The sequence below is a fragment of the Python bivittatus genome, unplaced genomic scaffold (assembly GCF_059951505.1).
Source record: "Python bivittatus isolate LINGU-HERP-01145 unplaced genomic scaffold, Pbiv_v1 ctg000340_np1212, whole genome shotgun sequence".
Taxonomy (NCBI): Eukaryota; Metazoa; Chordata; class Lepidosauria; order Squamata; family Pythonidae; genus Python; species Python bivittatus.
In genome coordinates, this window is record NW_028277056.1 from 23,384,033 (window position 1) to 23,398,215 (window position 14,183).

General features: G+C 36.9%; 1 protein-coding gene across 3 annotated transcripts in view; it reads left to right on the top strand.

Moving 5' to 3' along the window:
• Positions 1 to 14,183, top strand: part of B3GLCT (beta 3-glucosyltransferase) — a 70,295-nt gene that overhangs the window by 39,743 nt on the left and 16,369 nt on the right. For 2 of the 3 annotated variants that reach the window (XM_088140704.1, XM_088140706.1), the window contains exons 8-10: positions 1,961 to 2,024; positions 8,423 to 8,554; positions 13,547 to 13,616. In XM_088140704.1, the coding sequence (XP_087996830.1) occupies positions 1,961 to 2,024; positions 8,423 to 8,554; positions 13,547 to 13,616 (266 nt within the window). The remainder of the gene's footprint in view (positions 1 to 1,960; positions 2,025 to 8,422; positions 8,555 to 13,546; positions 13,617 to 14,183) is intronic. The other variant, XM_088140705.1, reaches the window with a different exon arrangement.

Genomic DNA, 14,183 nt, shown 5'->3' on the forward strand with positions numbered 1-14,183 from the left:
GTTATGAATTTTGGTTAACATACTACTACATTAAGGTATTAGATATATTAAAGTTTTGGTACTATGTTTCATCATATGGAGAACCTGCTGCTATAATTTTACTCTACATAGCATATGAGAAGCTATTGTATAAGGGTTTTCATTAGACCCATTATATTCACATTGTAATGAATAATAGATACTATGTTAATCTTGCTGGGGTAGGGTGAGGTTAGAGCCTGAAGATGGCAGTGATGGCCATATCAGAAGAGATTGTTTGTAGCACCAGGTTTTAGCTTTTTGCTTTTACTGCTTTTTGTTTTTATTGTTTTTATGATGGTTTGGTTCTGTACCATTGCTGAGGTGCCCAGAGTTGTGTCTGTTAAGATGGGCAGCCATATAAGTCTTTTAAATAAATAAATAATATTAACTTGTGTTATAGATAATGTGGTAGAATGTCTAACAGGCTGGGAAAGAAGAGGAGGAAAAAGGACTGTTGCCAAAGAGACATGTCAGGCCAACAGTGGGGGGAGCATGAGAAAGACATTCAGAGCAACCCTGCCTTAATTATGTTAGGTATAAGTTGAGCAGGAGAATTGCTTTGACAGGCTTTCAAGATTCAGTTGCATCACACTACTAGCGATAACAATCTTTCCAGAAGTCCAAGCCATTCTTGTTTCCCAAGTTTGCCAGCCTCGTAGGCTTGACAGATTAAATATTTGCAGTAAAATTCATAAAACTGGGCTTTTAAATAAAGGGGTGTTTCACATTCTCCAACTCTGGTGCTTTCACAATTGTGATTATTTGAGAAGAATGTTCTCATCTGTTTTTCTGGATAACCTGTTTACAGATTATCCTTCAATTAAGTTGGGATTGCAGCTCTCAAAATTCCCAGCTGGCATGATGAAATGGGAATTCTAGGAGTTAGAGTCCAAACTTACTTACACCAAAAGTTCTCACCTGAGTTTTTGAAGAGTCACCACCCTACCTAAAAAGGGAATATTATTAGCAACTAAGCAGTAGTTAAAATCTCTTAGGCCCTGATTTTCTTAAGGCTTAAAGACATAAACACATTTTTCAAGTTAGTTGATGTCACTGCCTTTCAGAAAGACAAACTATCTCCTGTATTCATATCGCCTGCTCTTATAGCTATTTTTTAATGGCAAGAATCAAGAACTCAGTTGGTCAGCTCTGTGTGTGTGTGTGCCTTCAAGTCAGTGATGACTCTTGATGACTGCCTGGACTAGCCCCTGCAGGTTTTTTGGCAAGATTTCAGAAGCGGTTTTCCATTACCTCCTTGCTAGAGGGGTAATGGAAAACCACTAGAGAGACTGACGGGCCCAAGGTCATCTAGCTGGCTTTGTCCCTAAGGTGGGACTAGAACTCACGATCTCCTGGTTTCTAGCCTGATGCCTTAACCACTACACTAAACTGCCTCTCTTGGTCAGCTGTACCACCGTATATTAAACCTGAAAATGGTTGTATCCAGCTTGACTAAACAAAGCTCCACTGGACGTGTATCAGTAATGGTATCAAGTTTAAAAACATATGAATGACTTTATCTTCAAAATGCCTTGCAAACTGCAGGCCTCCTGTTGCCACCTATGTCTGGTTTTGATCTCCAAGGATGGTTCTTCTTGGTAGTTACTTCAGCTGCAATGAGAGCAAAGAAATTAGAGCTCTCCATCAGTATTGGGATAGAGTAGGCATGATACTAGGAGAGTTGCATCATCTGTATTCTAATCATTGTCTTCTCCGTTTCATGACCCACAGGTTTTTTGTTTTTGTTTTACCATGGCCAGATGGTATACAATAGTTATTGATATTGCATCAATTTTAAGTTTGGAAATTATACACTGTATGTCATCATCTAGGATGGAGTTACAGAATGTTGTGTTACTATGTAATGGGTAACTTCATGTAAAAAGTTCAATATTTTTCCACATATCAATATTATACTTTTCTAATCTTTATTGCATAGGCTTGCAAGGAGACTGAAGAATGAACCTTTAAAATCAGATTTTACAATAGATTTAAAACATGAGGTAAGTTCTTTCTGATTCACTCTAAAGCATGATTTACTTCATATATTCAGGTTCCAATCAATAGAAAGAAGTTGTATTATATGTTTGTTCATTATGTACGCTAATAAAACTCAGATAACTTATACTATCAGTAATCTCATACCCAGTAGCGATCTTACACAGCCAAAAATGGCATTGTAGGAGAATAGTTAAAAGTTTTTAAACCAGAGACCAGCACATCTTCACTGAAGTATACATTGGTTTATCGATCAGTACCAGAGGTAAAAACAAGCCTAAAAGGGGTGAGGTTTACAGGCCCTCTTTATAGAATTTTGTAGTAAAAGTACATTAGCTAAGAATAAATGCAGGTAGCAGGTAAAGGGATTATGAATACTGTGTATTCATATGTTTTGTCCTCTACAGGATGCCATTCAGTTACTGTTGTTGGCATACAGGTAGTCCTCAACTTACAACCACAATTGAGACAGGAACTTCCATTGCTAAGCGATGCGGTCGTTAAGTAAGTCACACCTGATTTTACGACCTTTTTTGCCATAGTCGTTAAGCAAATCACCATGGTCATTCAACAAATCACGCAGTTGTTAAGCAAATCCTGCTTCCTCCATTGACTTTGCTTGTTGGAAGCCCCTTGGAAAGGTTGCAAATGGCAGTCACATGGCCACAGGAAGCTGAACCGTCATAAATACATGCCAGTTGCCAAGCGCCCAAATTTTGATCATGTGACCGCCAGGACACTGCAACGGTCTTAAATGCGAGGACCAGTCGTAAGTCACTTTTTTGAGCACCACTGTAACTTTAAACGGTTGTTAAACAAATGGTCATAAGTCATGGACTATCTGTACTGCTTTATTCATGAGTTTTTTAAGCCATGTCATACCTTTTGCAAGAAGACAAAGAATTGAATGACTGTAGTTGACAACTCACTGCCGCAAGTGAGAAACTAACAAGATCCATGAACTCATGAAGTGCGCTGTCTGCCAGGAACACAGAATATTGATGGGACAGAACAACTTCCAAGACAAGTATCACTTCCTGCTTATCCATGTGGGGACAAATGATATTGCCAAGAGCAGCTAAAATATCTAACTTGGAAGAAAGATCAAGAACCAGGAACCTAAGGTGGTATTCTTGCCCATCCTTCAAGTTCATGCAAAAGGGCTGGGAAAAAAAAGAATACTGCTAATGAACAATTTCTGAAATGTTTTAAATAGAGGAAATATAGTTTCCAGGACTAGGACTATACAGAAATTTGAAGGGCAGAGTGTGATTTGGTGTGCAAATGGATATACATGTTGCTCCTATTAAAAATACCTTAAACAGTTGCATCTTTTTCCAGGACTGAATGGCTGCCCATGCATGCAATAAATCACATTTTGCCCTTTAAATCTGGCATAGGATAATAAAAGTCTGATATAAGTGCATTTGCTCAAACCATGATTCAACAAGAAGGCTTTAGATGGAATCCTATGGGAGACGGAGATGAAAACTTCAAAATAAAGATCTCTGATAAGAGTTTGTGCACTGCTGAAGGAGATGGAGCATTAATGTAATGGGCTGTATTAAATAACTCAATCAAAAAATCAGGGGGAAAAAAGCTTATAAAGTTCATGATCTTCATTGTCTATCATTTTCAGAATACGGGAAATACAAAAGATGGGTTTGAAATGTTAGTACAGGAAGACATACTTGATTCAGTAGATATAAGAAAGAACCAGTGGGATGACTCTGAGGATTACAGTACAAGAGCTGAAGGATATAATTTGTTCAAAAGGAATAGAAGCAAAAAAAGGGAGGAGGAGATGAACTAAATATTAAAAGTATTCACACCTGCTCAGAAATTCAAAGGAATGAAGCTGTCAAGAATATCTAATTAAAATAAGTAGAAGAATGTATAAAAATTACATTGTTCATGTCTACCATCACCTGCCTAAGCAAGGAGACAATATGGATTAAGCTTTCAACAAGCAAACTATAGATCTTTCAAAGAAGTTTCAAGTAGTGATGCCAAGAAAATTTAATTACTGACATATAATTGTGAGGCAAACTCTGCCAAGCATAGTTATTTCAGGAAATTCTCACCTTGTCTTTCTACTTTCTCCTTCCAAGGGTAGTGGAAGACACAAAGTATAGTCTTCTTGACTTGATATGAACCAATAAGGAAGATATAATTGATGAAATGGAAGTAGCAGGAATACTGGGAGAAAGTGAAGACATAAGGCTAAAATTTTTCATTTTAATAGAATTAAAGGCTGAGCATTAACTGAAGACTTAGGTTTAGGAGCAAGAAAGTGGATTTAAACAAATTCAAAGCAATGATAAGTAGGATACCATGGCAGAAGAAATTAATAGGGAAGGGACCCCATGATCATGCAGTTGCGAATAGTTTCAGTGAGGGGAAAATACAAAACATCGGAAGACATGTCGCTGCACAAAATCCTCAGTGAAGATCTGAGGGGGAGAAAGGATTTCTGTAGTGCAGCAGATCATCAAAAGAATTGTAGAAATGGTTCCAGAAAGAGCTGTAGACAAATCTGCTAAGAACAAGAAGAAGGGTTCTTCAGATATGTTTGGAATAAATGGAAAAAAGTTAGCGTACCCAAATGCTAACAGATGACCAAAAAAAGTTTCAACTATTTACTTGTTACTTTGTAAGTCTTCTCTGAGGAGAGATGATGTGTTGAAGCAGTTGTGAAGAGGAGAATAAAGATGTGGGATTTATTATTTGGGACTGATGAAACATGGATGCAGACTATCTGTTTCCTTTAAGTGAATTTAAATCTCCAGGGCCAGATTAATTGATCTGCAGATTATCTGGCTGAACTTTTATCTATGAGAAAATGTGAAGGAGAGATGAAGTTCCAGACGATTGAAGAGGACAAATGTTATTCCTGTCTTAGGGAATCAGGAGAAATCAGGATCCAGGGAACTACAAATACTCAATCTGACAGTGATACTTGGGAAGATTCCAGAGCAGATTGTGAAGGGATTCATTTTAAGTATCTTGAAAAAAATATGGTAATTACCAGAACAGGATTTGTCAGAAACAATTCTTGTCTAACTAACTTTACTTTTTTGATTTGGTAACTTCCTTAGCAGATTGCTGGGAATACTGTAGAAGTAGCATACCTTAATTTCAGCAAAACATTTGACAGAGTATCCTGTGAAATTCCGAATAACAAGCCAGTTAAGTGTTTGCAGGATACCATAACAATTTACTAAGGAGATACCTGGGTCAAAAATTGTACTCAAAGAATAATGATTTGCTACAAAAATGGTAAATACGATTTTAGACTGATTCAATCTGTATAATTTTCTAATCAAAGAAAACAATAGTTTAACTTTATTCTGTGTTAGCCAGACCCCCACCCCCTGCTCAGTTATATACAGTACATCATAGTTTAAGAAGATTCAGACAAACTTGAATAGGTTCAGGGAAGGGCAGTGAGGATGATCATACATCCTATGTAGAGCGATTGAAGGAATTGGACATGTTCAGCCTTTTTATTAAAAGACAGGAAGATGGTATAGAATTTTGTTGTTGTTCAGTCGTTAAGTCGTGTCCGACTCTTCGTGACCCCATGAACCATATTGCGCCAGGCCTTCCTGTCCTTCACTGCCTCCCTGAGTTTGCTCAGTTTCACGCTCATTGCTTCAGTGATGCTATCGAACCATCTCATCCTCTGCCGTCCTCTTCTCCTTTTGCCTAGCGCTCTTCAAATACTTGAAGGAATGTTACATAGAAGAAAGCCAAGATCTGTTCTCCCTCATTCCAGATAGTAGGATAAGGAATAATAGATTTAAATTATAAGGCGGGAGATTCCACTTGAATATTAGGACAAATTTTATCATAGTAAAAGTAGTTCAACAGTGAATTAATTTCCAGAGAGGTGGTAGTTTTTACATAACTAGATATTTTCAGGCAGATAGTGGATAGCCATGTGACATGAATACTTTAGGTTTGGTTCTTCCATGGAACAAAGTCTATCTTAGCCTCAAGACCCCTTTAATTTTATGATTCTTTGATTTCCCTCAGAAGCTTCCTCAAAAACTCAACCTCATCCACACAGAAATGTTGAGTGTTCAGCAATGGGAATTCCAGTGTCAGCAGCCTCTACAACTGCCCATTCTTGGGCAGTGGGAATTCTATCTTCAACAGCAGGAGGGGATATTTGTAAATAAGGAATATGCCTGGAAATAAATAACCCACAAGCATATAGATCTTTTTTTTCTCTCACATGCTCCCTGTTTTATGTGCTTTAACAGTATAGAAATTGTAGACATTTGTAGAAGCCCCTGAAAAATTATTTGTCCAAAATGCAAGTTATATTTATTCATGAGATATACATTTAAACATTACTATCTGTTCTTTCCTTTACTGTGGCACTTTATGGTAATAGTAGGTGTTATTAAAAGTGAAAAGAACCCTGCTTTGCTCGGACGCAGTACAAAGCACTGAAAAGTATTCGATGCCTCAAGTCACATTTTTCTTGACTTCTTCATCTATGCTCAATGCTACTATGGTTTTGGATAGAATATAATTATTTTTAATGTATTTAATTGCAATCCATATTTTGACTGTATTCATTTTTTTCCTGGCACATGCTGACTGTATTATGGATATCTTTACAGTTATTCCTTTCAAAGTTTCTTTAAAAAAAAATAGTGGTTTCTGAAAATAATGCTCCTACTGTGTTATAACCTAATCTTTACCAATGTCAAGTTGCATTTGAATCATTATTTTCTAAATGCTGCATGTTATATATTACATTAATAAACAGTAAATCATTCTGCTGTCAGTATGAATGTGATTTTAAAAATTTTGTATTATTTGATTAATTGTTTGCCAAATTTATTCAAATATTAAGAGTAGATATAGAGAAGCAAACACAACTGGACCCTTTCTAACCTTCCCAGCCATCTGTTCTTATTAGTCCTGACGAAACTCATTTTTAATTTGTGTCATCTTCTTCTCCACCTGGGAATAAAGAATAGCCACTGACCGTATGTGCAGTTTTATGTGATAACTTAGTGATATATCTGATAAAATTAGTAAAAGGACCAAATTTGTAAATAAAGGAATTTGAAATACAGACTCCCCAGTTTGAAAAGACCTGATCCGTATTTATTGATTGATTTATATAGTCACCCATCTCACGTATGTGACTCTGGGCGGCTTACCACATTAAAACACAAACAATACCAAAAAACCAAAAAATAAGCATACAGATATTAAAACTATTAAAACCATACCATACAATCAACAGGAGAGCACAGTCACAGGAACAATATAAACAGTTTATAGGCTCCGCACCACCAGTCTCTCATCCCCGGTCCAGATGGCAAAGCCATGTCTTCAGGCCTTTCTGGAAGGCCAGCAAGGTTGAGGCCAGTCTGACCTCCGTGGGAATGATGTTCCGTAGGGCGGATGCAACAGTCTGGTTCAGTCTTATTGATTTGCTCTTACCCTACCCTGGCTCTCCCATACCCTCCTAGTTTTCCCTTCCCAAATCTCAGAGAAACGAGGTCCAGGGAAAATATTATTTCTGGGCATGCTCAAAAGCAGCATCCAAGGAGCATGCCATATATTGTTTCTTCTGATTCCAAATTGAGTCCGAGACGGTTATAAAACTCATGTTCCTGTCTATATTTTTTGCCTTAGTCTCTCCTTCTCCACAATCCCATGCTGGTGTCTCTTGTTAGGAATGTAAGAAGCTGCCTTATTGTAGTTCAGACCATTGTTCTGTCTATCCTACTGCAGTGTCTAGAGCAATGTTTTTCAAACTCGGCCACTTTAAGATGTGTAGACTTCAACTCCCAGAATTCCCCAGCCAGCCTGCTGGCTGAGGAATTCTGGGAGTTGAAGTTCACACATCTTAAAGTTGCCAAGTTTGAAAAACATTGCTCTAGAGTCACTAGAATGGCTTATCAACAACAGCACAGTATTTCCTGGCTCTGGGGTTTCTGCAGCGTTATGTGCTGGAGCTGTTCATCTTTGTAATGGAAACATATATTTTTCCTTTGGTTGATTTTTATTTTAATTGATAAAAAAAATGTGGCCTTTTCTGCTCTGCATTTTTTTAGCTTTCTTAGAAAATCTTTAGGGAACATTAAGGGTTTATATAACATTTCTTGGAAAGTTGATAAAGAATGAATAAATTTGTGGTGATTGAAGGGTTCTCACTAGAAAAGTCATTTCTGTGATTGTGTACAGTACTAGCATTTCTTTAGTAGTGTAATTGTTGACAATTCTGCTTCAAATTTGAAAATTTATTTACTGTACACAGAATAGTCGCTCTAAATGTAATTCTCTTTCTGATATAAATTTTTGAAAATCTTGAATGTATCTGCATAACATAGATAATTGTTATCTACTTATATATGTAATTACATTTTGAAAGATTGCATTATATATCTGGGAGAAAGGGAATGGACCACAACTCACCCCAGTGCCTGAATTCTGTACAGAAGACTTCAATTCTCCTAAGGCTGCGCACTGTGCCACTACCTTCACTAATTTCCTCCCACTGTGTGTAAGTACTTTCTCCCTATATAGAATATAGAGAAAGGTATGCTAATCTATTCCACAGGTATCTTGTCAAAACTTTCCAAATTGAGAACTTTGCAGATATAAACAATCTGATGAAACTGAAGGAAGAAGAAACGAAGAGAAAAAATGTGTCTATTTATATTGCAATTTGTCACTGGTTATGTACAAATAGAGGGCACAGCTTGCTTTTGCTCTTCTGCTATAAGGTGAAAGGGACATTTCTGTAGACTTTCCACATTTCAGGCTGAATCTGTTTCTGGCATACATCTTGCAATGTCCTATCCATGCAGCATTTGTGACAACTGAATAGGTAATGTTACCCCTTCATTTTGTTCACTCCTCATGTTTGCTACACACCTGGTAAAGTGGGTGCTTTTCATTGCCATTTCAGCCGTTCTTTCTCTCTCTCCCTGTTTTTGGCTTCAGCACAAAGCAAATGGATGATAGCTAAGGTAACTTTTGAGAAAACATAATTAAAATGGGAGTGGGAAACATCACCAGTCTGTTTTGTTTGTTTTTTATAGTCAATTTCATCATCATCTCTTGATTTCCCTTGTAGCCTTGCAAGGAACCTTATCTGATTTATTTTTCCATTCCATTCCAAACTTGACACTTGTTTTTAGATGGAGTCAGTTTCCCAAATCGGCTAGAAAACTGCGGAATTTGTTTTGTTAGATTCTTAGTACTTCTGTGTACACATACTCACAGGATTGGGGTTTTTTTCCTCAAGACATTTGAAAGGTCTCCTTGATTTACTGTTTCCAAATGTCATTTCATCCAAAGAAGGGAAAAAGCAGTTTGAAACCTGCACCATTTGTTAATACTGCGTCCTTGTCTTCTGTATTAAAAAGAACCTCTTGTACGATGTTTATAATCCTGAAATTTTGAATTTCAAAAAAAATAAATAGCAGCAGACTTAGAGCCAGATCCTATAAGTGCTTATTTACAGTGACATCTACTCTTGTTCTGCATGGAAAAAGAAGAGAAGGGGCACTGCAGAATAGAAAATGGTTCTGCAACTTGAAATTGAGAAAGAGAGGGGGCCAGCTGCAAGATGTCATCCATGTCAGGGTGGGTTTTGGTTTTTTTGGTTTTTCGGTTTTGTGGTGTCTGCAAGTCAGTTTTTGACTCATGGCGACTGCCTGGACTAGTCCCTGCAGTTTTCTTGGCAAGGTTTTTCAGAAGTGGTTTGCCATTGCTTGCTTCCTAGGGCTGAGAGAGAGTGACTGGGCCAAGGTCACCCAGCTGGCTTTGTGCCTAAGGCGGGACTAGAACTCACAGTCTCCCAGTTTCTAGCCTAATGCTTTAATCACTACACCAAACTGGCTCATCTCAAGTTTAACATCTCCCATTGTGCCTGAATCACATATTTTTCTGTTCACACATTAAGGAAAAAAAACATTACTGTTTTTTTTTAAAAAAACTGGGAAAAATGTAGGGTTGGGAAACAACAGGCAGACACACCATTTTCTTCCAGCCTTATCCATAGTCCTTTTTTTCATGATTTGCTATATAGGGCTGATATTATTGGGGTCTGCAATATGGCAATAACAATGTTGCCATACAGTTGTAAGGAGTATAAAATTATTTATGTAAAACATCTAGAATGGTCAAAGCTGCTATTACAGTATTTATTCACCAGTGAGCTTAGATATTTTTCTTTAGATCTGTTTTTCAGTTGCTTCTGACTCTTGGTGATCATCATCATTGGACATCATTGTACCAGTACTGTGTGTCAGTAACTGCTTCTTTGAGTTCTTATAAGCTCATACTTGTGTCCTGTAACCACCTTATCTTATGTTGGCTTCTTTTTCAGTGCCTTTGATTTTTCCAAGCAGCAGGATCTTCTCCAATGACTCTTGCTGTTGCATTATGTGTCCAAAAATATTTAACTGTTAGCCTCATTATTAGTGCTTGCTTTTAGCAGTCTGGTTTTACTTCATCCAGTTCTGAATGATTTGTTCTTCTTCCAGTCCAAAGTATTCTCCACAATTTTCTCCAGCACCACAATTCAAAAGCATCATTTTCTTGGTTCAGCCTTTCCAGTGGTCCATTTTTCACGGCCATCTGTTACAACTGTGATAGCAATAGCCTTGACAATATTTAACTTGGATGTCAGTGGGAAGTCTTTCCATTTTAGTATTTTGTACTGACTTGTCATAGTCTTTCTGCAGGTCATAGATACCTCCTTTTTCATGACTAAAGTGACCAGTCTTGTGAATTTTTCAGCTTAGGAAGATAAAGTCTGTTACTGCTTCAACTTTTTCTCCACTTATTTACAGAAAAATAAGGCTGCCATTATCTACTGACACACAGTACTGTAATTTTAGGCTTGGTAGGAGGAGAGCTGTGTTAGTCTATGGTGGCAAAAAATAAGGAATCTAATTAAAAGGCATCTGATGAAGTAAGCTGCAGTTCAAGAAACTTGTAATAAAATGTTTTAGTCAGAAAAGGTGCTACCAGACTCCTGAATTTCTGACATAATTTAGTTTTGTTAGTATTGAGTAGCAGATGGGCTTTTTCACTCTCTTCATCTTCAACAAGGGATTCCTTAACTCTCCCTTGCTTCTGCCATCAAGGTATATCATCAACATATCTGAGGTAACTATTGCTCCCAGCAATTTTACAGTAATTCCAAATATTATTTCTTTTATTCCTTCATTTCTCATGATATATTCTGCATATAAGTTAAATAAAGTGAAAGCAGACAGCCTTGATGCACCTTTGTGCCAATATTGAATCATTTAGTTCCTCCATATTCCAGTCTAACTGTTGCTTCTGGTTATCAAACAAATTCTTCAACAGAATTTTAGAGGTGTGTTTAAGAGATAGCTACAACTTATTGTGTGGCGTACACAGTCAAAACCAAAAATAGACATGTTTAGAACTCCCTTGATTTTTCCATTATTCATTAGATGCTAGCAATGTGATCTCAAGGGCCCCTGCTCCTTCTAAATCTAGCTGGTACATCTGGCAGTTCTCTTTCCATGGACTGTTGAAGTTGGATTGCAAAATCCTGAGCATTGTTTTATTAGTGGGTGAGATAAGTGCAATTGTTTGGCAGTTTGAGCATTCTTTAGTATATTGCAGATTTATTTTGCAAACTTCTTAACGTCTGTTTCAGTTTTCACAACAAAGCCATACAGGTAGTCCTTGCTTACCAACCATTCGTTCAGCAACTGTTCAAAGTTACAACGGTGCTGAAAAAATAACTTTATGGCCCATTTACAACCATGAATGACGTTCACAGCATCCCTCAGTTGTGTGATTGCCATTACAGTCAGTATACATTGTCTTGTGCCTGACCTGTGTTTTTTTTTCTTTTTTCCCCCCTTGCAGAGCAGATTGATTGGAGAAAAAGGGATTGCAAGAAAGTAAGCTGTTTGTTCTTCTACACACGGAAAGCAATGTGATCGTGTTGACAGCAGGAAAGAGTCAGGCAAAGGAGAGACTCCCTACAGAAATCGCTTGCTTTTTTTCTACCCATCCCCCTCGCATAGTGGAGAGATAGGAGAGAAAGAGATTTCAAGAGACTTCTGTAAGCTGTTTGGTAACATGCCTGCGGTTCCCAGCCCCAGGTTGCGCTGTGATCACTTTGCTTTCAGTGTGTACAAGACAGTAAGCAGGCACTCAAGCTTTCCAAAGGGCAGGGGAGTGGTTAGGAGGCAAACAAAAGCTGATGGTATGAAACTGAGTAGTCTTGTCTCTTTCCATCCAGAAAGCATGGTGACGGTCATGTGATTTCCCATTTAGCGACCACTTCACTCAGCGGTGGAGTTGCCAGTCCCAATGAGGGACATTAAGTGAGGACTACCAGTATTCCTTTGGAAATGGCTTGTTAACTTTCTGATATTGAAAGTGTATTCATTTTCTTAAGCTTTTAAGGTGCAAACTTAATTCACTTTTTAATATTAAAATTTAAGGGAAATGTCACTGTTCAGTTAATACAAATTCATTCTACTCTCCTTCCCACTTGGTTTTCTGATTTTTCCCTTAACATTTTCTGCAGCTACTCAGTTTTAGTTCTTTTTGAGGTATTCCTCCATCCATGGGTTTGGTTTTTTCCCCAAGTTAGTTTTTAACTCCTCCACATTTAAGGTTTTACCAAGTCTCTGATACTTCCCTCTTAAGAATGATTGTTGCCATTTTGGCTTTGTAAATACTGACACTTCTGAATGGTGGAAACAGGAACTTTTAACATCTTCCAGAGGAATAGCCAAATAATGAGCCTTGAAACACTGATCTGCTCTTGTTTCTGATTTGTTGCATGAAGAAAAACAAAAAAAACATTTGACCAAATGCCTTGTAAAAACTGGACTACTGTACCAATTTCTAGAAGCTACCAAGAATCCTCATAGAAACCATTTGCTGCTTAGATCCAAAGAATCCAGAAATTAGCCATTCATGGCCATCAAAGCACAGCCCCTATCACAAATATATACTTTGTATATGTTTGTAAATATTTGGCTGATTACAGGAAAAAAATGAAAAATCCTAGCAGAATCCTAAGAGCATCAAGCCTATTCCATTGAACTATCTCAGAGGATGTCTTTGGATTCCAGCTATGACACAATATTGAACATATTGAGACTAGAAAGTGTGATCTAGCCAAATTAGTGAGATAAGCACCTGCTTAGCTCTCTCATATTAAAATCAATGGGACTCAGCTAGGTCAATATTCATTCACTCCTACAGTTGGATTGTTCCTTTTATTTATTTATTTTTCATTTATCACTACTGTGTTGTTGTAACTGACTTCAATCTGAATTTCTATGATCGTTTAAGTGGAAAATGCTGCTAGGCAACATTTGATTATTTAAATTGTCTAAATGTTTAGATATGGAAAATGTATCTTGTTTTTTTAATATGTTGTGAAGAATGGAACTGCTTTCTGTAGCCCTTTCCTTAAAAAGATATATTCATACATTATCAATCTAAATTGAAGAAATATACATAGATGGCATTTTATTTTTAGGGTGATCCTGTGAAGAAAACGGATATCTTTATTGCTGTAAAAACATGCAGGAAATTCCATGGAGACAGAAGTAAGTTCTGGATTTAAGAGTATATTTACATAATTTTTTTCTGAAGCTGCTTTGAAATGAATAGCTGGCCTTTTTGGCTTAGCATATTCGCTTTTTGAACTTTTTACATAGGAAATGGTTGTGAGAAAATTAATCAGAAAAGAAATTAGGAAGGAAGTTGAAGTTTGCATTGAAAGTATAAATCCACAGTTTTCAGGAGGGAGAATTATATCTGCTGCCTTTAGCTTCTCAAGGAAAGGGTGGGATATAAATATAACAAAAAAAATGTTTATTTATTAAACATGTATACAGTATATGAAATTAGAGCCTTTTCTTTTTTTTAGATGCTTTGGGTACATAAGACTGAGAATCTAGAATATTCCTAAAGATTAAATCCATGAATTTACCCCATTTCACCCAAATAATTTCTGTAATTATGTGATTCTCATTGACATTCCTGATAAAAGCTAATAGCAGGTTATCTCTAATGATGTACAGTAGGAGAAAATATTAATGAGTGACTCTGTATTTTTAGTTGAAATATATTTTTAATGTATAGATGGAAATGAATAAAACCTGTGCATACAA